At 43.0% G+C, this 22,241-nt stretch overlaps 1 protein-coding gene across 9 annotated transcripts in view; it reads right to left on the reverse strand.

The window, feature by feature from the left end:
- Positions 1 to 22,241, reverse strand: part of ARHGAP22 (Rho GTPase activating protein 22) — a 421,947-nt gene that overhangs the window by 11,217 nt on the left and 388,489 nt on the right. For all 9 annotated transcript variants that reach the window (XM_027860644.1, XM_027860638.1, XM_027860630.1 and 6 more), the window contains 4 exons: positions 14,391 to 14,523; positions 10,514 to 10,587; positions 9,653 to 9,774; positions 784 to 1,741 (listed from right to left, as the gene is read on the reverse strand). In XM_027860644.1, coding sequence (XP_027716445.1) covers positions 784 to 1,741; positions 9,653 to 9,774; positions 10,514 to 10,587; positions 14,391 to 14,523 — 1,287 coding nt within the window. The remainder of the gene's footprint in view (positions 1 to 783; positions 1,742 to 9,652; positions 9,775 to 10,513; positions 10,588 to 14,390; positions 14,524 to 22,241) is intronic.

A 22,241-nucleotide genomic window follows, 5' to 3' on the forward strand; every position in this document is an offset into this window, starting at 1 on the left:
AGTCTGGAAGAAACTTGGAAGAGCCACCACTCCTTTGCCATTGGGCAGAACTATATTTAAGCTAGCCCAGACATGAGACTCTATCCAGAGAAGACAGTCCCCAACCCCCACACCTCTAGAAATCTCCCTCAGGCCCCAAAGAACATGAGACAGATGTTTTTATGATGATTTCAGTGTTCTGAATTCTCAGATCAAAGGTGTTCTAATAAACAAAAGCTATTATTCATTTAGCATTCATTCAGCAAATATTTACTGAGCTGGGCCTACTACTTGAAGGCATACCGCTCAGGGCAGATAGCTGCCTAAACAAATTATATGTGAACCTAAGTTTTTCTCTTACATATATGATAACACACAACAGGAAAAATCCTTGAAGTGTGACTTCACTTAAGTTTTTCTTCCCTGAGAATCTTTTCCCCTGGAAAATGGATGAGTTTTTGCCTTTTAGGGACCTAGTTATATGAAACATGGTGGCAGTGGGGAGGGGGGGGGGGGGGGTGTGGGGAATATTAGTGAGGGGACCTGGCACGTTCTTAGGTAGGAGCAACTGCTTTCTGTTGTGTCCAAGGACCCCAAAGAAACAAGACCTGGTAGTACGAGTCCAGTGATGAGGCTGGGGGCTTGACCTTTCAGAACCCAACTGCCTGTCTATGCTGGAAATACTCAAGCGAGTTAATTTCAACACCCAGAAGATTCTCATGATCTGCACAAAAATAGCGCCATGATGCCAGGCTTAGAGCGACAGCGTCACGAGCATCTCTAGGCTCATGGGGTAACATTTACCTTCTTAAACTAGTCTCATATTCAGTCCTTTGTTTGCTCAGTTCTGCCTTGAGCTCTGTGACCAGGCTTTGCAGGGCGTGAGAGCACTGGGCAGAGTCCCTGGACATGCTGTTAAAATTGTGGCCCTCGCTGCCGCTGCCGTTCAGGGTGCTAACACAGACTGCCAGTCTCTCCGAACTGTCCCCCAGTTCTGCCGGCTTGATGTCGCTGCTGGCAGCTGGGGAACCTTGGGGCGGCCATTCAAAGCGGGCCGAGCTGCAGGGTGACGAGCCGCTGGCGTGGCAGACCGGGCAGTTGCTGACTGAGTCTACCACCGAGATCTCACAAGAGGAGGTGGACCATGCCATGCTGGCCACACTGTGTGCGCTTGTGGAAGGACTGCCTGAAGGAACGTTGTCATATGTGGAGAGTCTCTGGGGTAAGCTGGAGTCTTTAGCCCTGTCGCCAGAGGAGGTCCGACGATGACCTCGAAGAGAGGACAAGCCGTTCATGAGCCAGTTCCCACTGCTGGGAAGGTTATTGATGTCCAAGGAAGAGCTAACTAGCTTCGGGCTCCCTGATTTGGCCCCTGGTTGCCGGAAGGAATACTTCCAGTTGGGCAAAGTTTGGACCTTCTTACTGGGACTGGTGGCCGTCTTGTTAGGGCAAGTCTGGGTACGCCGACTGATCCGCTCTTGGGTAGGCTTGGGAAGGGTCCCCACGGTGGCACTGTCCAGGGAACCAGTCCTCTTAGAAGGCCCATCCGTGAGACCAGGAGGGTTGGTCTCTTTCCAGCCTTCCTCCACATGCTCCTCCAGGATCCATTCTGCTGCGCTACGTGGAGCAGTGGACTTGACTTCTGGCTTGGGGGCTGGGGCATCGATGGCAGCATCACTGGGGGCATCGCTATGAGCAGCACTGAAGAGCTGACTGTGCTTACTAATCAGGATTGTCATGAGATGCTGGACGAGGGATGTACCTGCGAGGAAGCAGAGGGAAATCAAGAAGCTTAGAGGTTCCCACCATGAGGAGGGAGAGGTTACTGGTCCATCCCCCATAGAAATGGCAGGCAGAATGTACACCAGGAAAACTGAAGAAATACTTGGGAATTTCCACTCTGGAAATATATATGATTCATCCCGAGATATGGAAGGTGAACTGCAAACCAAGAAAACCAGAGGAATGCTTGAAAATTTCCATCCTGGAAATATATGTGTGTGTGTGTGTGTGTAATATGTATATGTATACATACATGTGTCTGGTCTATATGTGTGTGTACTATATATGTATGTTCATATGCATATAGTTGTGAGTACATATATACACAAATATAATATGTACATATATGTATATATGTAAAAATAATTATCGCTATAGCAATGGAGAAATTCCCAGAAATTAAAGGTGAAGAAGTCATTTAGTTCTTGGCATCTCAAACCCAGGACAGTATGTAAGTATCTACCATACTTCCGAATGCATAATGGCAATTTAAGTTTTACCAAGTAATACATAAAGGCTGGAATTTGGTTTGTTGGTTTCAATGAGGTCTCTCTTTTTAAAACTGTATGTCCTGAATGGAAACTCCCAAGTTTTCCTCCAGCTTTTCTATAACTAACACACACACACACACACACACACACACACACACACCTTCACCATTTATTAGCCCTTCTGCAGAGCCATAACTTAGTGTAGAAACTCAGCACGAGACAAACAACACAGCTTAGTACCTCCTTTTTTTTTTTTTTTTTTGTTGTCTTAGACCAGACCTGTGATTTCATCCACAATTCTGGGTAATGAACCTCCTTTAACTGTGTAGGTTACTAGAACCTTCTCTGAAATGTATAGTATTGGTGACGAGCTGCCCTGGGGAACTGAGGAATGCAATGACTTGCCCAAGGTCACACTGCTAGTATGAGTCAGAAGATGAACTGAACACAGGCCTTCCTGAATCTGAGGTCAGCATTCTATCCACGATGTCAGGCTGCTTCTCAGCCTCTCAGTGACTGCTTAGCAAGAATCAGACAGCAGTCTAGGATGAGCTCTGACTCTCTCTCCAACATGGCCTTGGTCTCATGCCAGCCTTCCTTGTAATGTCCTAGAGTCCTTGACTCCCTCCCACTGAGTAAAGTCTTCACCACCCCCTTCCGACCTCTCAAAGGAAGGGTACGTTTTATTCTGTTTGCACAATGGGCAGTTTGTGGTACTTGCCCTGGGTGCAGAAAGTCCTAGTTAAGGCTCTGCAAATCTCTAACTTATAGATGCCAAATGATTTGCCAAACTCACAGAGCCTGGACTTTACTTGTATGTGTCAGAGTTGGGGTTTACAGGAACTCTCCAAACTTTTAAGTTGCACTTACAAGCCTGTGGTAGTAGAGGAAATGCTTCATTCCATAGGTACAGCAATGAAATCATAGGCCTGGTACTAAAAACCCCCTACTACATGTGTATATACATATATTACATGGGTATATATGTACACATGTATATACACGTATGTGTAGTCTAAATGTATGTTGTATATGTTACCTCTCGGCGGCTGAATGTATAAAGACCACCATCCCCCCCCCCCAGTTTTCCAACCTAGGTGTCACTTTCAGCTCCTCACTCACTATCCGTGACCCCCTACACCCAATCTGTTGCCAAAGCCTGTCAATTTTGCCTTTGCAATGTCTCTCAAATACACCTCCTTCCTCTGCTCTGATATTGCGACATCCTTGGTACATACCTTCATCACCTTATGCCTGGACTGCTGCAGTAGCCAGCTGGTTGCTCTGCCTGCCACAAATTTCTTATTCCAGTCTATCTTCCATTCAGTCACCAAAGGGATTTTACGAAAGTGCTGTTCCAACCACGTCACTCCCACACTCAATAAATTCCTGTAGCTCCCTATCACCTCTAAGATCAAATACAAAATTCTTTGTTTGGCATTCAAAGCCCTTCATAACCTGGCCCCACCTACTATTTTTCCAGCCTTCCTTCTTACACCTTACACTTCCTCACCCATGTACTCTTGGATCGGGTGACAGAGGCCTCCTGGTTATTTCAGAAACAAGACATTGTATCTCTTACTCTGGGTATTTTCTCTGACTGTCCCTTGTGCCTGGAACGGTATCCTGGCTTTCCTGGCTTCTTTCAAGTTCCAGCTAAAATCCTACCTTCTATAGGAAGTTTTTCCCACTCTTCTTTTAATTCTAGCCTCCCCTCTGTTGATTATTTTCTAGTACATATTTGCTTATCTACTATCTCCTCCATTATACTGTGAGCTCCTTAAGGGCAGGGATTGTCTTTTACCTTGTCTTTCCAGAGCTCAGCACAGTGCCTGGCACATAGTAGGCACTTAATAAATGTTTATTGTCTGACTGTGCTTGTGATGGGTCTGGTCCTAGTTCTCTATGGATTGGCCAAGCTAGGGCTGATGGACACCAAGGCATCCTGGACCTCCCCTCCCACCCCCAACCTTGTTTAGCTAAATGATTTAAACCCTTTTATATTTTTAGAATGAGTCATGCCCCAGACTTGGGCCCGTCCCCTGGGGTGGATCTGGTAGACATGTTTTTATAATATAATCACAAATAAAATTTCATGGAACTATATCAAAACCAACAGAGTCTAACTGTCCTCCTCCCATCCCTGAGCCTTGCCATCACAAAGTCTACTCATACACAATCCAGTCTGCATCAAAGTCCAATTCTCTTCTTAGTTTGGCTGAATTTTCAGCTGCTCAAATTTAGCTGAATGGTAAGGGTTGAGTAGAGGTGAAGAGTTACCAAGTAGAATTAGAACATCAGGGTCTTCAAGATCATCTGGTTCAACCTTCTTGTTCTACAGATGATGAAAACAGACTCACAGAGTTGAAGACTTGTCCAATGACAGAGCTAAGACTAGAATTTGGGTAAGGGACTTTGGTGCTTAGAGTCATATACTTGGAGCTGGAAGAGGTCTTAGGAATCATGTAACCTAACCCCATTTCCACAGAAGTTAAGAAACGTATCCCAGTTCACAAAGCTAGATCTTGGCAGAGCTGGGAATAGAACCTGGGGCTGGCCTCCTGACTCCCAGATAAGAGCTCTTTTTCATTCTCTCACTGTACGACCCTGGACAGGTCACTTAATCCTGTTCGCCTCAGTTTCTTCGTCTGTCAAATAAGCTGGAGAAGAAAATGGCAAACCACTTTAGTATCTTTGCCAAGAAAACCCCAAAATGGGGTCATGGAGAGTTGGACATGACTCAAATGCCTGAACAACAATACATGCCTTTGGGAATATTGAGCAATCCGACTAGAGAAGGCAAGTATGCCACTGGTGAAATCTTTCCAGTAGACAATTGTTTTTAAACTCTGCAAAACCTGCTTCAGAGGCAAGTGTGAAATTAGAAAAAGCAGCGTAAGTGAAATAAGGCACAAACATGTAAAAACCAATAACAGTCACAGAGAGCAGATTGCAAAACATACCTACTAATGCTATAGAAAGAAGGCTGACTCTGGGACCCTAGGACTGGAGTTCAAATCCCATCTCTGCCATTTACTACCAGTGTGACCTTGATCTCTGTGGGTCTCAGTGTCCTCATCTCTTAAAATGGTGGGGATGGGGGTGAGGGTTAAGGGGAGATTGGATTGGATGGACTCCAAGGTCTCTTCTAGCTCTAGGTTTGTGTGTGTGTGTGCGTGCGTGCGTGTGTGGTGTGTGTGTGTACATACACACACACACAGTCAGATTACTGATACATGATTACTGAATTGGGCATTTTTGGCTAACTGTTTCTCTGTTGGACAGGAGTGTCAGTTGGGAAGAAGGAAATAGAAAGTTTTTCTAGGAAATGAGTGTGATGTAAATCCAAAAAACACAAATAAAACTTATTTTAAAAAGAAAGAGGGGGACAAATGATTACAATGATCCTGACAGTCAAAGAGCTGGTTTGCCTTCCAAAATAAGGTTTTGTTTTGGATGAAGATTCTCTTTTGGATTCTCATTCATATGGAATGTGTCCCATGTAGTGATTTCCCTGTGTCTAGTGCCTACACAATTATAAACAAGCCCTTGGAAACCAGGCTACAGAGCAGGTAACCTCAGTACTTGGACATCCGACTCACAGCAAAAACGTGGGCTCTAATCATTGTTTCAAACCTTTGGACAGAAAAGAAAATCTGTAGGATGTGAAGGGGGGAAGGGAGGCAACAAATCAGGGATGACAAACCAATAATTTTAGGCTTTTTAAAAGAGGCATGAAGTATCTGAGGGAAACGTCATTGTTTCTTAATCAATAGCTGTAGGAACAGTCACACATAAAGCCCTTTCTTCTGCAGCAGGCAGAGGCCCCACAAGCTTTAAAAACACCCACTTTTTTGTGAGTCAACAAATTGTTTATGTACTTTTCCATTGGAGCTATTTGAAGTAGAAACATTCCACTTGTAATTGAAGAACAATGACGGAATTTCACTTTATTTTTTCAAAAATGGGAGAGAATGAGAAAGGAATAAGCATTTATATAGTGCACACTATGTGTCAGGGATCATGATAAATGCTTAGCAAATATCATCTCATTTGATCCTCACAATAATCCTGTGAGGTAAGTGCTATTATTATCCCTATTTTACAGTTGAGGAAACTGAGGCAGGCAGAGTGTCTTGCCCAAGGTCACATAGCCAGTAAGTGTCCGAGGCCAGATTTGAACTTGGGTTTACCTGACTCCAAGCCCAGGTCTCCGCCTAGCTGCCTCCAGGACAATACAGCCTGTCAAGAGGAGGGGTGATGTGATGGACTAAGTTAGTCCCATCTGTAGTCAAGGAAACCATGGTCAACCTCACTATCACTGTATCATCATGATCACCGTCATGATAAAATAGTACTAAGTGGTTACAAGCTTCAGCTCCAATCTAGGTGATGCACAAAATAAGCTCATTAGGTACCACATTTGCCCTCGGGGAGCTTACAATTTAGAACTAAACTGGGCTTCATCATCAAATATTTACTGAGCAACTATTATGTGCAACATGTACTATGCTGGGTTCTGGATGATTGGGAAATATAGCTAACAACAATAATAATAACGAACACATATGGCACTTTAAAATTTGCAAAGTGTATTATATATATGCATATAAATATATGTGTATATATACATACATAGGTTTATATACATATATATTTATATACATACACAAACACTATATATGTGTATATATCTATCTATATATATATGTGCATATTTATCTATCTACACACATATAACATACACATATATGATCCCCATGGCAACTCTGGGAAGTAAATGGCATTATTATAGAGGTTAAATGACTTGCCCAGGGTCATGTTGCTAGTGTCTGAAGCAGTTTCGATCTTCCCAGATCCAAGTCAAATGAAAAGCATTTGTTAAGCACTCCATACCAAGCACTGTGCTAAATAAATAAAAATACAAACAGAAAGGCAGTCTCTGCCCTTGGGAAGCTTACAATCTAATGGGGTAAGGCAATACAGAAAAGTGAGGGAGAAGGGGTAAGGGAAGGCTCCAGGTCCAGATATCTATCCACTATGATGCCTAGTTGTCTCATTATTATCACACAGACGCATATATGATATTCCTCTCAACTCCCTATCTTGACAAATGATTCATAGTACAATTATGTTCAGCCCAGTGTTACCACCAGAACTTGAGAGTTCTGTTCTTGGCATAGTCTTGGATGTTCTGTGGAGACCAGAAGCACTATACAGTTGGAAATCCTGGGGAAGGGGCTCAGAGAAATGTGGTGGTTAGACTTAAGCTTTGTGGATGCTGCACATAGAACCAAAGCTGACTGTAAATATTGAAATGTCTAAAGAAATGTGAGCAACATGAATTGATGGCAAAGAACAATCCTGAAGAGAGGCACCATAGCAGAGCAGATAAAGAGCTGACCTTGGAGCCAGGAAAACCCGGCTTCAGGTCCCTCCTTTGACAGTACTTCGTGACTCTTGTGTGAATCACTCAACCTCAGTATTTTAGGCAAGTCTCTTACCGTGAATTACAGAGAAAGTGCTACCTCACACTGGTAGGGGAGTTTTTTCCTCCAGGAGTTCCTTATATTAAGTAAAATCACAAGTCTCGTATCTATCCCCTAACAATCCTGAAGCCATTTCAAAATTAAGCTCTTCTTTGAGGTTAAAGGGCCCATCTATTTCATATACTGCATAGTGGATGTATGCAGGCAGAAAGCTTCCACCAATGATATCACGTGTAAGAAATAACACACAAGACATCAACTAGGAAACGTCAGAGTGGAAATGGAGGCTGAGTCAGAGAATGGCAGGTGGCAGCCCCTGTTCTTCCATTCCAAGCTGAAGTGGGACATTTCCACTTCAAATAGCTCCAATGGAAAAGTGTCCAGGCAATCTGCTGATTCATAAAAAAGTGGGTGTTCTAAAAGCTTGTGATGCCTCTGCCTGCTGCAGAAGAAAGGGGCTTTATGTGAGTGGTAGAAGAGGTGGTCGTTGAAGTGGGCTGTTCCTACAGCTATTGATTAAGGAACAATGGCCGCATTTCCTTAGCATACTTTGTGGCAGCAATCCCAAGTGTTACATTGGTACGCACACAATTTTGAAAGACCTGGAAGAAGATCTCCAACAAACTAAGTGGATCCTTCCTGGAGAACCTTCTAGAAGGATATGGACTAGTCCCTTAGGATGAGAAATCTTGACTGGATGGTTGTAATCTGCATCAGTAAATACAAAGCCCCCAGTGATCTACTGAAGTTTCAAACTAAGTAGATCCATCCATATTATTCTTGATATTCTGGGGCATTCAGGACAGCACTACCTGATTTTATTAGCCCAAGGCATGTGGCCATGAAATCCAGATTAATGATACTCAATTCAGTATCTAAGTTATTGCTGATCTCAGTAAAGTTTCAAGGTGAGCTCATTACTGTTTCATTGCCCATCAATTCATTAAAAGTTAGATTGTTTCCAAAGGTATTAATTCACTTAGCTTGAATAACTATCTAACCATCTATCTATCCATCTATCTATATATATATCTACATATACACACACACATACATATATGTATATATACACACATATAAAATTTAAGGTTTTCAAGCATTTTACTTCCATTACCTCATTTGATCCTTACTGTAATCATGTGATATAGGCACAAGGGGATCATCCTTATTTCACAGATGAAGAAAGAGGCTCTGATAGAACAAAGGCAGAACAAGTACGGTAATACAGTGGAAAGAGCTATTTTTTGGAGGCAGAGAAACTCAATTTGAATTCTAACCATGCTACATGCTACGTGTATGACCTTGAGCAAGTCCTTTAATCTTTCTGGGCCTCAGTTGCTTCATCTGTAAAAATGAGGGAGCCAGACTAGATGATTTCTAGTCTAAGGTCCCTTCCACTCTTAATCCATGATCCTACAAAATCTCTGGTTCCCAAAAGTCAACAAATGCATCAGGACATATCTGTGATGAGCCCAGTTCACTGAAGCTTAGAAATGATACGTGCCTTACTAGATTCGAAAAGTTCCACTACATAGGAGATGCAAGAGGATGAAGACCACATTTTTTTAAAATAGAGTTGTGCCTTTCATTATAATTACCATTCCTTAATCATGGTTTAATGAGTTACTGGCCATTTACTACATAATTACTGATTGCTAATGCATGAGAAAATTATTATTTTTATAATTATCTTCAATCCCAGCCACCATCATATTTATATCAACAAAGCCTGAAGACATCCATGTAAAGGCTAAAAAAAGACAGAGAGAGGGAACTAGCTTTGTCAAAAACCTAACTCCTACAGTGGTTTTATCAAATGGGCTTCTGTCCAGATATTTTGACTTGCCTTCAAGAGCATGACCCATGTCAACTCACTTTCAGTGTCTACTGCCCAACAAAACCCTCTGGTACCTTCCATGATTGTCACTGGATCTTCTTTTTTGGGACGTAAGATATTTGGCCCAAACACTGTAGCAAGGTTCTGGACACTCATCTTGTTTATATTCGAGTGAGCCTGAACTTCATCCAAAAACCTTGAAAAGTCCAAGAAACAAAGGAAGAGAATATTGGTTCCAGATTTACTAGGTTACTTCCCTTTCCCCTTGCCCCTCATCCAATAATTATCTATCTCCCTACCCCCACTCCCACACCTATAGCTATTACTGCTGGAGGGGAAAACCCACAACTAGCCAACTGAACTTGTCTCATGCAAAAAAAAAAAAAAGAAAAGAAAAGAAAAGTAAATGTACATATTGATCTACTGGCCAACAAGAAATTACTAATCACAGGGGCTTATCATTGGTAATACCACCTTTCATATTCCTTTCATATTCATATTCCCCAAAGGGTAGTCTGGGGTAGCTGCAAATCAAAATAGGATGAAAAGGGACTTGCAAAGGCCTGCCTCCCAGTCCTAGTTATGATTCTTAAAGTTTCACATTCAAGACAGAGGTGATTTTCCAGGGTCTTTACCTACTCTCCATGTCCTCCAAGCTTTAATCAAACAGCCCTGCCCTGCTTAGAGAAGATGGTTATGGAACTTTAGGGCAGAACATAAGAGTCTAAAGGTGGAAAGAGAGGCTGGATGAGAGGAACAAAAATTGCTACAGTTCAGTGAGATGGCTTCATAGGGCACTGGGATGACAGAGAAATGTCAAGTCTATTGTTTGGGTCCGCTTGCTTTCTGCTTCAGCACAGGAGAATCAATCTCTCAGTACAACTAACCAAAGCAATGTACTACCCTTTCACCAACCCACTCCCAATGCTACTTACTTGCATATGTACTTGAGAAGGTTATAATTTGCCTGAGGAAGATTTTTCACTTGCTTAGCCAACTCCAGAGTGCCCTTAGAGTCCAAATAAGGAAAAAACAAAAAAAAAACACCACACATTATTTAAAGAAAATAATGATTTCACTTTGAATGTAGGCTATACCTTTCTCAGGCTGAGATGAAATCAACACAGCATCTCTTAGAAGGTTGAAAGTTTCAATTCTTTTCCCCCATCAGAAGTGGGAAAACTGAGGCTCCAAGCACTGAGAAAGGAGAATTTTTTTGTCAGAACTCTGGATAATAAATTTGTTTTTCCCTCCAGTTCTTGCCTAGGGAAAGTCTGGGTCCTCATAGAATCCTTGGCTCTGAAGAGAAGCTTGGGAGTAGGGAGCTACACTGAGCTTTCCCCAGGAGGGAAGAAGATAGTCATGCTTAGAATTGGGCTCCTATTTCAATGAGCTGATGCAGAATGCAGGAAGCAAAGCCAGAAGAACCACATAGAAGATGGCCCCAGTAGTTGTAAATGAAAGCAACATTCTGGACTCAGAATTATTCAGTCATTTTCATTTGTGTCCGACTCTTCATGACCCCATTTGGGGGTCAGAATAAAGTCCACCAAACGTGACCCTGGAGAACACATGATGGAACACACTTCCCTCCTCTGGGTGGTGATGGGGGACCACAGGTAGTGAACTGCTCATATATTCTGCTAGATTCAGTGGATTTTGCTCAACTGGATTCTTTATTAAAAGGGAGGATTCTGGGTACATGTGTGTATGGGAGAGGTTAGGGTATATATAGAAATGACTGTAGTGTGAAAAAGGAGGAATCCATTAAACTTGAAAAGAATCACAGAAGCACAACAGCAATGACTCTCAAAAAAAGGAAGACTGCATTTCTAGGAAGCTAGCAAAGTAGAGGGAAGAATGTTATGGAAGAACCCCAGCACTACTTGAAGAATATTTTTTATCACAGTGAGATTATTTGACAAATATGAATTTCTTCTGCCTCCCTTCCAACTTCCCCACTCCCAACTCCAGCTGAAGGGCACTTTTAATCCAACCAGGTGCACAATGCTCCTAAGACATTCTTCTTTCCGAAGAAAATATAAGACCTTCTCCCTGAAGATCAGGAGGTAATCGTGTTTGTTGTCTGAATGTACTGGGGCTGAAGGACCCTGTACCCTTTCAAAAAGCAAAAGTTAGATGTGAGGCTAAGGACTTATTTGTACATTTGAATTTTGAAAACTTAGATGTGTCCTGCCTCCTTCCACATCTCTAAATAGCCTAGGGTCACTGATCTTGGCAACAAAGGGAAAAACAGAAAACAAAGAACCATTGTCTCACATTTAGTAAACAGTAAAGGCTTGCTAAATGTCTGCAGTTTGTACTGGCCCAAGAAACAGCCCTGCTGGAGTCATTCCTTTCTGCTATGAAGCATGGAGTAACCTTTATTTGGGTAGGTTTGTGAGGAAAGGAAGGAAGTCACAAAATTAATGGGGCTGAGTGGTTGATTAATTCATCCTGTCTTCAGGAGAGAAGATCTCTCTTCTTGGTCTGCTTTCTTCATTCATTGTCAGTTCATAGACTGGGAGCCCAACCTGGAGCTTCTTGTCTTCTTCATTCCTTGGGAATGCTCATAGTAGTTCCCCATCTCAGGCTTCTCTCTTCAGAGCTGCTGACTTCCCAAGGACCTACCATTTTCCTTAGTTGCCAGAAAACCAACTTAGAAAAAACCAAATTGTTATCCATAGCCCTGTCACAAAGCTCCTCGGGAAAAAGCTCTACATCCCTGCTGCCTCCACTTCTTTCCTCTCACCTACTTCTCTATCTTTTGCAAATCTGTCCCTCGAACTTAGATGAAACTGCCATCTTTAAAGTTACTAATGATTTCTTAATTGCCATAGCTGATGGCCTTCTCTTAATCCCCATTCTTCCCAACCTATCTGCTGCATTTGACATGATTAGTCACCTTGTCTCCTCCTGGATACTTTCTCCTCTGGGTTTTGCGGCAACGTTCTCTCTTGGTTTTTCTCCTACTTGTGAAACCACTCCTTCTCAGTATCCTCTGCTGGTTCATCAAGGCTGACCTGGGTACTCGTCTATTCTTTCTCTACACTCTCTCACTTAGTCGTTTACTTCATCCCTTTCCATGGGTTTAATTATAATAATCTTTATGTAGATAATTTCAAATCTATTTGTCTTAGAAACCTGGAATGTGAGAGTTGGAAGGGACCATGAAGTCCTACTCATCCACAAAATGAATCATAATTATAGCGTACCCCAATTAGTAATCATCCAGTCTCTAAGGAAAACAAATCCACTATCTCTTGAGGTACCCCATTCCATTTTTGGACAGTTCTTATGATCAGGATGTTTTGCCTTCCATCTAGCTTAAATCTGCCTTTATGAAAATTCCCACCCATTCATTTGCTCCTGGCTCTGCCCTCTGGGGCCACATAAAACAAGTATATTCCCTCCTTCCATACACTAACCCTTTAAGTATTTAAGTCAGCAATCTTATCTTCCCCCTCCCCAACTGTGCACCATGAGTCTTTTCTTCTTCAGGATAATCCTTTAACTAATCCAGCCCTAACCTCTCTCTTGAGCTCTAGCTGAGCATCTCCATCTGCCTTTTGGTTATTTTATTTTATTTTTGTTATTTTAAATAGGATGTCTCATGGGCATCTCAAACTCTACATGTTCAAAACTCATGAACTCTCTCCAAATCCACCTCACTTCTGAACTTATATTTGTCAAGGGAACCACCTGACAGCTGCCATCATTCACAACCTTGGATAAATCCAGTCCCTTGATGGTTCCCTCTCCTTTACCCACATATCCAATCAATTTCCAAATCTTACCTTTTCTATCTCTACAAGCGTTCTTATAACCATTACTCCCTCTAATCACACAGCCAGTAACACTATTTCAAGCCTTCATCACCTCTTGCGTGGTTTACTGCAATAACCCAATTGGTCTCCATGCTTCACATTTCCCCCTCTCCAATCTGCCCTCCACATAATAATTTTCCTAAAGTACAAAACCACTTTCCTACTCCATAAGCTCCAACGATTTCCTATGGCCTCTAGGATCTTATAAGGTTCTCTAATTAACTATTAAAACCCTTTGCAACCTAGCCCCAAACTACCTGCCCAATCTTATTATGAAACACTTTCCACATTCTCTAGTCCCATCAAACTGACCTTCTTACTGGTTCTTATATACGACGTTCCATCATCTGTCATCTCTACACCTTTGTACTGTCTGTCCCCCAAACCTGGAGTACCTTCACTTTTACCACTTTGGAGCTTTTATTTCCTTCAAAACTCAACTTATGACACTGCATGAAACCTTCCCTGGACCATGACCACACATGCATAGAGCTGCCACCACCATGACAACAAAGCAAAAACAAAAACCAATCCTTGTCTTTATACGTTGAATAGACTTATTTATGTAAATGTTGTCTTTTCTAACAAACTCTAAGATCCCTAAGGACAGGGACTGTCTCATTTTTATTTCTGTATCCCCAGCACCTAGGCACATAGTAGGTACTTAATGAATGCTGGCTGACTGTCTGAAACATGACCAGACTGCTAGGTAACTAGCCTTTTCTTAAAGTATCTCCAAGAGTTAGAGATGCTTAAACTAAGACAATTTCCAAAGCCTAGTTTTTTAAGCTTTTTTTTTCCCCCTAGCTCTTTAATTCGGGGCTTATGTTACTGGTCTTATGATCCTATGTTCCTATAAATATCTAACCTAAGTCCTTCCCCAATTATTGCTTCTCAATTTGACTTCGGCAATTGCTCCTTACCTTAGCAAGGCTGTTGGCCAGGAAGGACTTCCAACAAGATATCAAGAAAAAGGCCCACTGACCTCACTCTCATCCTTGGAGAGCAGCTGAGCACAGGAGAGGAAATCTTCATATTTGGCAAAGGGGATGACAGGCTCAGGCAGCTCCCGCAGATACAATTTCAACAGGGAAGCGACTGTATGGACGTCAGTTGTGCTGTGAGGAGAGCAGAAGAGAAAGAGTCTAAGGCCATTTTAATTCTGCCACTGCTCAGGGAGAGGGATGGCAACACTAGCAGCCATGTCAAGGAAAACCTCCCAGCCTAGGAAAGGGAAACTCCTGGAAGTGGACCGTGGTCTAAGCGGATGTGCATTTGCCAAAACCACAAGTGACCCTTTGGCTGGCACATCGTGTGGACTGATGATGTATGTAGTCACTTCCTCTGCAGCCTAAAGCTCTCTTGCTCACACCTTTGTCTGTCAGGCTCTAAACGCCTATAGGGCATGGAGTGTACTGTACTTACCATCATGGTGTCCAGATAGAATTTATGGAATATGTTTCAGTTGGTGGAGGCAATCATGATGGAGGAATCAGTGAAGAGGGGAAGGTGGAAACTATAATTTTTCATCAGTCACGGTCAATTCCTTTTTCTCTTTTCAATTAACATGAGGAAAATATAGATATGAGGAAGCTTACAGAGTTCTCCTCTGGGAACTTGGAAAACAAGCATTTTCCACCTACAGGAGCTTGTGGAAGGGAGGGAGTGAGAAGAGAAAAGGGAGGTGCTTCATGCACCACCTGGTGCTCTAGGCATGTGGAAATCACAGCAAGATGATAATTAGCAGCTGTTGCCAGGAGCTTAAGGCCCAGTGCTTCCTGTGCCTGAGCCCTTGGCCTTGAGTCATCTGTACTTCGTGCTCCACAGCACATCCTCTACCCAGGCCTTAAAGGTACCACACAGGCTGATAATGGGCTCCCTGGTAGGCCCACTCACTCTGGTCCTTGACAGGACTGAAGCTCCTGGATCAAAATAGGCTTTCTCCTCCAGGGAGCTGGATAGAGTTGTTTCTCTTAAGTAACCCAGGTCAGGAAAACTCAACAATCTTCATATAAAGTTGGGCGTGTGGGAGGAACTGGGCTCCAACTACAGGGATCAGTGCCATGTTTCTCTCTTCAGGTCAGCACCAGGTTGATGTCAAACTGCCCCCCCACGCTCCTTTGTCACTGATGGCTTGGTCATCAAAAGCCAACCCCACCCTTCAAAGGCCACTGAAAATGGAGTCAAGCAGAGAGATCATAACTAAAACCTGCCATTGCTATTCCAAGGATCTTAAAGGTCAGAGAATTCACTGACCCCCTTAATCTGAGGGTCTCAAAACACGTTTCTAGCATCACTACTCTGCATTGGCTCCTGAGTACGTTTGCATTCAATGCTTTGGTTCCTAACCCATTACAGAATCTAGTTTCTCAGTGATTCAATCTAGTGGATCTCAGTGGTCATGGGCAAAGAAGCTGAGTCTATATCCAGCAGCTTCCTGAGGCTACCGGATTCTTCAATACATCTCCTGCCTCTAGACCTTAAACAGATGGATTAAGTGTCAAAGACCTGGGTGTGAATCCTGTGGCCGCTAGACATGGGTGGGTACAAGGGAGTATCATGACGCTTAGGTACTCTAGTTCTGTGAACTAGCTTTTCTGGATCACTTCTAACCCTCCACTAAAAGCAACGACATTCCTTTTCCAGGCAATGGGTGAATACCAGGAAGGCAAAGAAACAATGTCATGGAGACCTGATCCTCGTATGGTAATCTAAGCTTCATTCCCTTATCTTCTATTCTCTCTAGGTAACTGTTTTCTAAATAACTGAGGGAGAGCAGATATAGATTCCAGGGAAATCAGAAATGAACACTGAGACTAGTTCTTTCACTTCCTGAACCTAGAAATAATTATGTAGAGAGGGCAGCAGAACTGTGTCTATGGCTGCCCAGTGGGGGACCAGGGGGCCTGCCTTCCATCTCTGATTCCCTCATTAGAATGTAACCTCCTCCCAAGAAGGGATTGTCTCACCCTGTATCTGTGCATCCCCAGCCCTGGCATCACAGTGCCTGGTAGAAAGCAGGTGCTTCATTAATGAAAGTCAATTGATTCCTGGCTACCTTGGTCCATTCTGCCTCAGAGAGAAAGCATCACTAAGCCACAGTGAGGGCTCGTCTCCTGGCTCTGCGTAAGCTGGACCCAGATCCAACCACTTTGGGAGACCTCAGCCTCTTGCCTATACAAAGTGACTAAAGTTGCTTCTCCCCTGGGGATGGTTGAAGGATAGCTTCCTGGCCCACTGGGAAGGCAAATTCCACCCCCCTCCCATACTTCCTATTCTTTCAGATCCTTTGCTATGCCTACAAATAGCCTCCCATTCCCTAGTCTCCATGAACCACTCTCCTTCCAAAAGCCCTGCCTGGTCTGCTTGTAAAAACATTGTGACCGTTTGATAAGCTGGCGGGTGACCTCCTCATTTGTTCACTTCTACCCAGGTTGACTCACTGCTCCTTGGCCAAGCTCATTTAATAACCATATATCACATGACCAGTGGAACCATTCTGCCCAAAGCTCCTCAAAGCTCTGAGCACTCAAAAGCCAAAGGTCCCAATGTTGAGTCCCTTTGTTCATTTCGGTTTGGCACCTACCACATTATTGGTACGTAAGCCATGCTCTTCTTTCTACTGACACTTGTTTTCTGCTTTAGTCTCAGCGTCTAGGTGATGCTGCTGATGTCACAGCAGGAACACGGTGACATCAGCAGCTGTTTGCCAATACAGAGGAAGAGCCAGTACATGGCTAGGCCAGGGAAGAATTTCATGGGAATAAGCCTTTCTTATTCCAGGGTTTCATGATTTTGTCGGGTAGGGGCTCCCCTACTGATACAGATCACATGTCCACTCCATGCTTTAGCAGGAAGGCTGCCAGAATTGCTGTAGGGGGAAAAACCCAACATTCTGAAACCAACCTGGTAGCAAGCTGCTTCAAACTTAACAACACTGGTCCTTGGACAACAGATGTATAGTCTGTTGTCAGGCCTGCACTCGAAAATTTCCCAGCTCAGCAAGACCTGTCGAAACTTGTGCTCCACAGGTAAAGCCTTTGATACAGAAATATATTTTTATTGGTCAGACCTGTGATTTCATCAGCAGATGGAATTCCTAGTGCTCAAATTCCCTCTACCAACACTTTGGCAACTTACTTGAAATATACAATCTCTGAAAGACCCTTTGAGGTAGTGGGAATTAAAGGTGAGTAAAACTGTCCATGTGTATGCACTTCTAGTGACCTTGAGGCAACAGGAAAGAAAACAGAGAAGTTCTACCTAGACAAGGCATAATTCTCCAGAGAAAAAGTACTGCAGAAAATGGCAAATGACTGGTGAATTGATTGCTCCCCTTCATAGTACTGTCTACAGTATCCCTACAGAGGAGGCTTTGTTATTACCATTTTAGAGAACCATCAATCAATCAATAAACATTTATTAAGCACCTCTTATGTGCCAGGCATTAGGCTAAGTGCTTTGGATAAAAAGAAGCAAAAGACAACTCCTGTCCTCAAGGAGCTTACAAATGAACGGGAGAGACAATATACAAACAAATATATGCAAAGCTATACATATATATACACAGGATAAATAGGAAATAATTAAAAGACGAAAAGCACTGGAATTAAGTGGGGTTAGAGAAAGCTTCCAGTAGAAGGCAGGATTTTACTTAGGACTTAAAGGAAAAACTCAGTTAGATGAAGGAGTTTGCCCAAGGTAGAAAGTGACACAGGTAGGACCCAGACAAGACCCAAGTCTTTGGACTCCAAAGTGGACCAGAGTCAGTGGCCATTACTCATTCATTTATTCATGCAACAATCCAGTAGTGTGCTAGGTGTTAGGGATAAAAAAAAGGAAAACAAAAATAGCTCTGCCCTCAAAGAACTTGTGTACTTCTGGAGGAGATAACAAATGCACAGATAAGTAAATACTAAATATACGCAAAGTAAAAGGAGGTAGCCATAGTACAGAGCATGGCTTATAGAACCAGAGGACCTAGGTTCAACTCCTGACTTTGTTTGACTTTGGTTAAATTACTTGATCCCCCTATGCAGGTAGGCATGTAACAAGCATTTATTAAGCACTTACTACATGCCAGGCATTATGCCAAGCACTGGGGATACAAATACAAGCAAAAGCTTATATTCTAATAGGGAAGAAAACTCACAAAAGGAAAGGAAAAGAAAATCAGTTGTGGATGGGGGGGAGGACAAAGGTACTTGTATGAGGTAATGGTGTAGATGTCCAGAGAGTCCAAAGCACAACCAGAAGGGGTATAATGGTTGGCCAGGCTGGGCCCCTCTTCAAAATGGCAGAATTCACCAATGGGAGAAGGGGACTGGTACGGAAGACGGATGTTCCAGGGTAAGGAACCTTTTGCTTGCTCATTTATAAGATATTAAAGTTGAACCAGATGGCCTCTGAGGCCCCTTCCAGCTTTATATTGATGATCTTAAACACAAAGAAACCAGAATAGGAAAGACCCTAGCAGTTTGGGGGTGGGGTGGGAGTAAGAAAGGGAACATAAAGTTTAGCATCAGCCTCTTGGATAGGATAGGATAGGAGAGGAGAGGAGAGGCCTCTTTTAAGAGGTAGTGCTTGAGCTGAGCCTTTCCAACACCGAGGGAGTGAACGAAGTAAGTTTATTTTCCAATCTAGCTAGTCGCAGAGTGAATGACCTCACAGAAGAGCTGAGGTCATTAAAACATTTTGTTGTTGTTGCTGCTGTTCAGTTCTGTCTGACTCTTTGCGACCCTGTAAACCACAGCACACCAATAAAGTCCACGGGATTTTCTTGGCAAAGGTACTGGAGTGATTTGCCATTTCCTTGTCCAATGGATTAAGGCAAATAGAAGTTAAGCGATTTGCCCAGGGTCACACAACTAGTAAGTGTCTTGAGGTCACATTTGAACTCAGGTCTTCCTGACTCCAGGTCCAGCACTCCATCCATTAAGCCATCTAGCTGTCTATTAAAACACCTACTGCCATTCAAAATAAAGATCTATCCAAAACTAATACAGCAGTACCAGGCAGGGACAGACTGAGTAAAGAAAAAGGAAACATCCAATTCATTTAGTCAAACAGGAATCCAGAGAAATCTAGGATACATTAGGGGAGGGAGGGTTGCAGGGTGAGCGACTTCACGGATAAACTGGATGTTCAGATAACGGAGGCCTGGAAGAAATCAGGTTCTTCTAATTCCAGAGGTAAACTCTAAGGAAAGCAACAGATTATCAACCCCCAAGTCTGAACTCCTCCCTTAGTAAAAGTAGCAAAGTCTCCCCTGAGATGACCAGATTATAAAGCCAAAAGTCATGGGTCAGGGAAGAGCTCTGACACCTGTGAAACTACTCCTATAGGGAATCTTGCCCAACAGCTGGCTTGAGGTTTTCTGGGCTCTCTCTGATCTCTCCTCCTATAACTAAGAGCATGACTGTTAGTCACTCTTTGCTATCCTGCCATGACAGGGATGAAGCCTAGCATGGCAGAAGGAAGTAGGAGGCGGAGAATCCAGGATGGGCTGAAAAGATACAGCAGGAAACCCCAGATCTTAAATGGCGAAAGTTCCCTTTGCTTTTCTCTTATCTCCCAGGGCAATAAACACAAAACTGAGCAAACAACAGGCACTTAATAAATACAAAGTGACTGCTTGACAATGAATGAAATCCTAGACTACATGTTGCCATTTCCAGCCCTAGCAATTAGGAAGTGTATAATCATGCTTGCCCAAGCACAAAAATCAGGTTTCCTGGTCTTCTACCTCCAGCTCCATCAAAGCCCCACATGGGCCGGGATCAGTGACCTCACTCTAGTCAGTCCACAGCCAATTATCCCTCTCAGCAGCAAGGGAATGTGCCCTTTCTCAAGGCAGCTCCACTTCTGATTCAAGAGTGAAGCAAATATTGACGGTTGTGTAGAATCAAAGAGAGGAGGTCAAGGGGTAGGTGGGAATGAAGAGAATGTCTTCAAGTCTTAAAAGCCTTGCGGGCATTTGTTTCCTAGAGTAGTCAGTACTTGAATTATTAACTACAAGCCATGGGTAAAGGGAGTGAAGGGGGTCTGGGAGAGTTGCTGTTGTGGGATTGGCAAGTTGTACCTTTCTCTGACAAGTCCCTAAGGTTAAGTCAGTGGCAAAAAATGAAATGACCCAGTTTCATTCCAAGCCAGTGAACAGATAATGAGCCAACATAGAGACCCCTGTTAACTTACAACTAGGAGCTGAAGAGCCCCATCAAAGCATTTAAGGACTCTTGAGGGCAGAAGGATAGCCTGGAAAGAGTGAATCTTGGCAAATGACATTTGCTTTTAGTAACCACAAAGGCATCCTTTTTTGAAGGGCTGGAAGAACCTTGATATGGTTCAACCATTGGTCCCTCAGCATGGAGGGGTCCCCAAACTCCATGCAAAGTCACTATCACAACAGTGTCCTAGGAGTCACCAGGAAGACGTGGTAAGGACAAACACTGGCAGGTACTAGTAACAAGATGTAGTTATCATGGAAAGGAACAGACTTCAGCCACATGGATGAAAAAGACATTATATACTGCTTCCTGGATGAGATTCCTGGGTTGCTGATCACTAAATGTATGGAGAAAAAAAAAAATTTCCCTTCAAATACTTTCTGAGGGTTTGGGAAGATTCACAGCAAGACTGAGCTCCTTTAGACTGCTCAGTGGTGAAAGCCACAGCAGAGTACTTCCATTATATCATACAATCAAGATGTCATGAGAAGGTGGGGAAAGTGGAGCCATATTCCTTTTCTCCACTTGTGCCTCAGTGACTATGAGCTTTTTTGAGCCCAATGACTCACAGTATCATAGAATTGTAGATCTAGAGCCTGAAGGGCCCTCAGAGGTTCAACCTTTTAATTTTACAAATAAGGAAACTGAGGCCAAGTGAGGTCTGTCCAGTGATTTTCTCATGGTCACACAGATAAGTAGTATCAGAGGCAAGATTTGGGTCCAGGTACTTTTGACCTCAGAATCAATGCTCTTTTCAGCATATGATGTTTTAGAGTTGAAAGTAATCTCAGATTCCCTTAACTGAACAAGGCTCCCCTCTCTAATATAAAGAAAGTCCTCAATGATTGGTCTTTCCGTCTCTGACTGAAGACCTCCAGTGAAAAGAACCCAATACAACAGAAGGCAGCCCATTTCCCTTTTGGAGAGTTCTGAATGTTGGGATAAAGAAGTGTTTCCTTATTCCATGTCTAAAGCTGCTTCTCTGTGCTCTGGGATTGAGGAGAACAGGCCAAATTCCTCCTTCATACGGTGGTACTTCAGATATTTGAAGATAGCTATCATTATACTCTACCTTAAGTTTTGTTTTATTCATGCTAAAAATTCCTCATTCTTTCAACAGCCTGGTCTAAATCATACATTATGAACAGCCAGCAAGACTCTCCAGCCGGAATCTCTCAAATATGACTGAAGATACCCAGGGCTGGGAAAGAATCAAGTATTACGATGAATGAGATGCCCAGCAATCCTCTCACAGAAGTTATAACTAGGAAGTTGGTTTATAGCTTCAAGTGTTTATATACACCACAAGATATAAGCAATAACCAAAGTAAACGACATTTTAGCATAAGAAAGATGATCTCATTTGGTGTCCAAAAGCCTCCCCTAGCTCTAAATACTCTTTCTCCCCTTTGACCGAGAAGTATCTGCCTGGGGGACCCCTTTGCCTTTGCATCTGCTCTATTCATCAGCATGTCCTCTGTGCTGCCTCTGATGGGTATATGACCTTTGACAAGTCCCCCTTCTTTTCTAAGCTTCAGTTTTATGCTTCGTAAGATGAGGGAGGAGTTGTATTAAATGATCACAAAGACCCCTTCTAGCTAAGATACTTA

Source organism: Vombatus ursinus, unplaced genomic scaffold (genome assembly GCF_900497805.2).
Source record: "Vombatus ursinus unplaced genomic scaffold, bare-nosed wombat genome assembly UNPS02000749.1, whole genome shotgun sequence".
Classification (NCBI taxonomy): Eukaryota; Metazoa; Chordata; class Mammalia; order Diprotodontia; family Vombatidae; genus Vombatus; species Vombatus ursinus.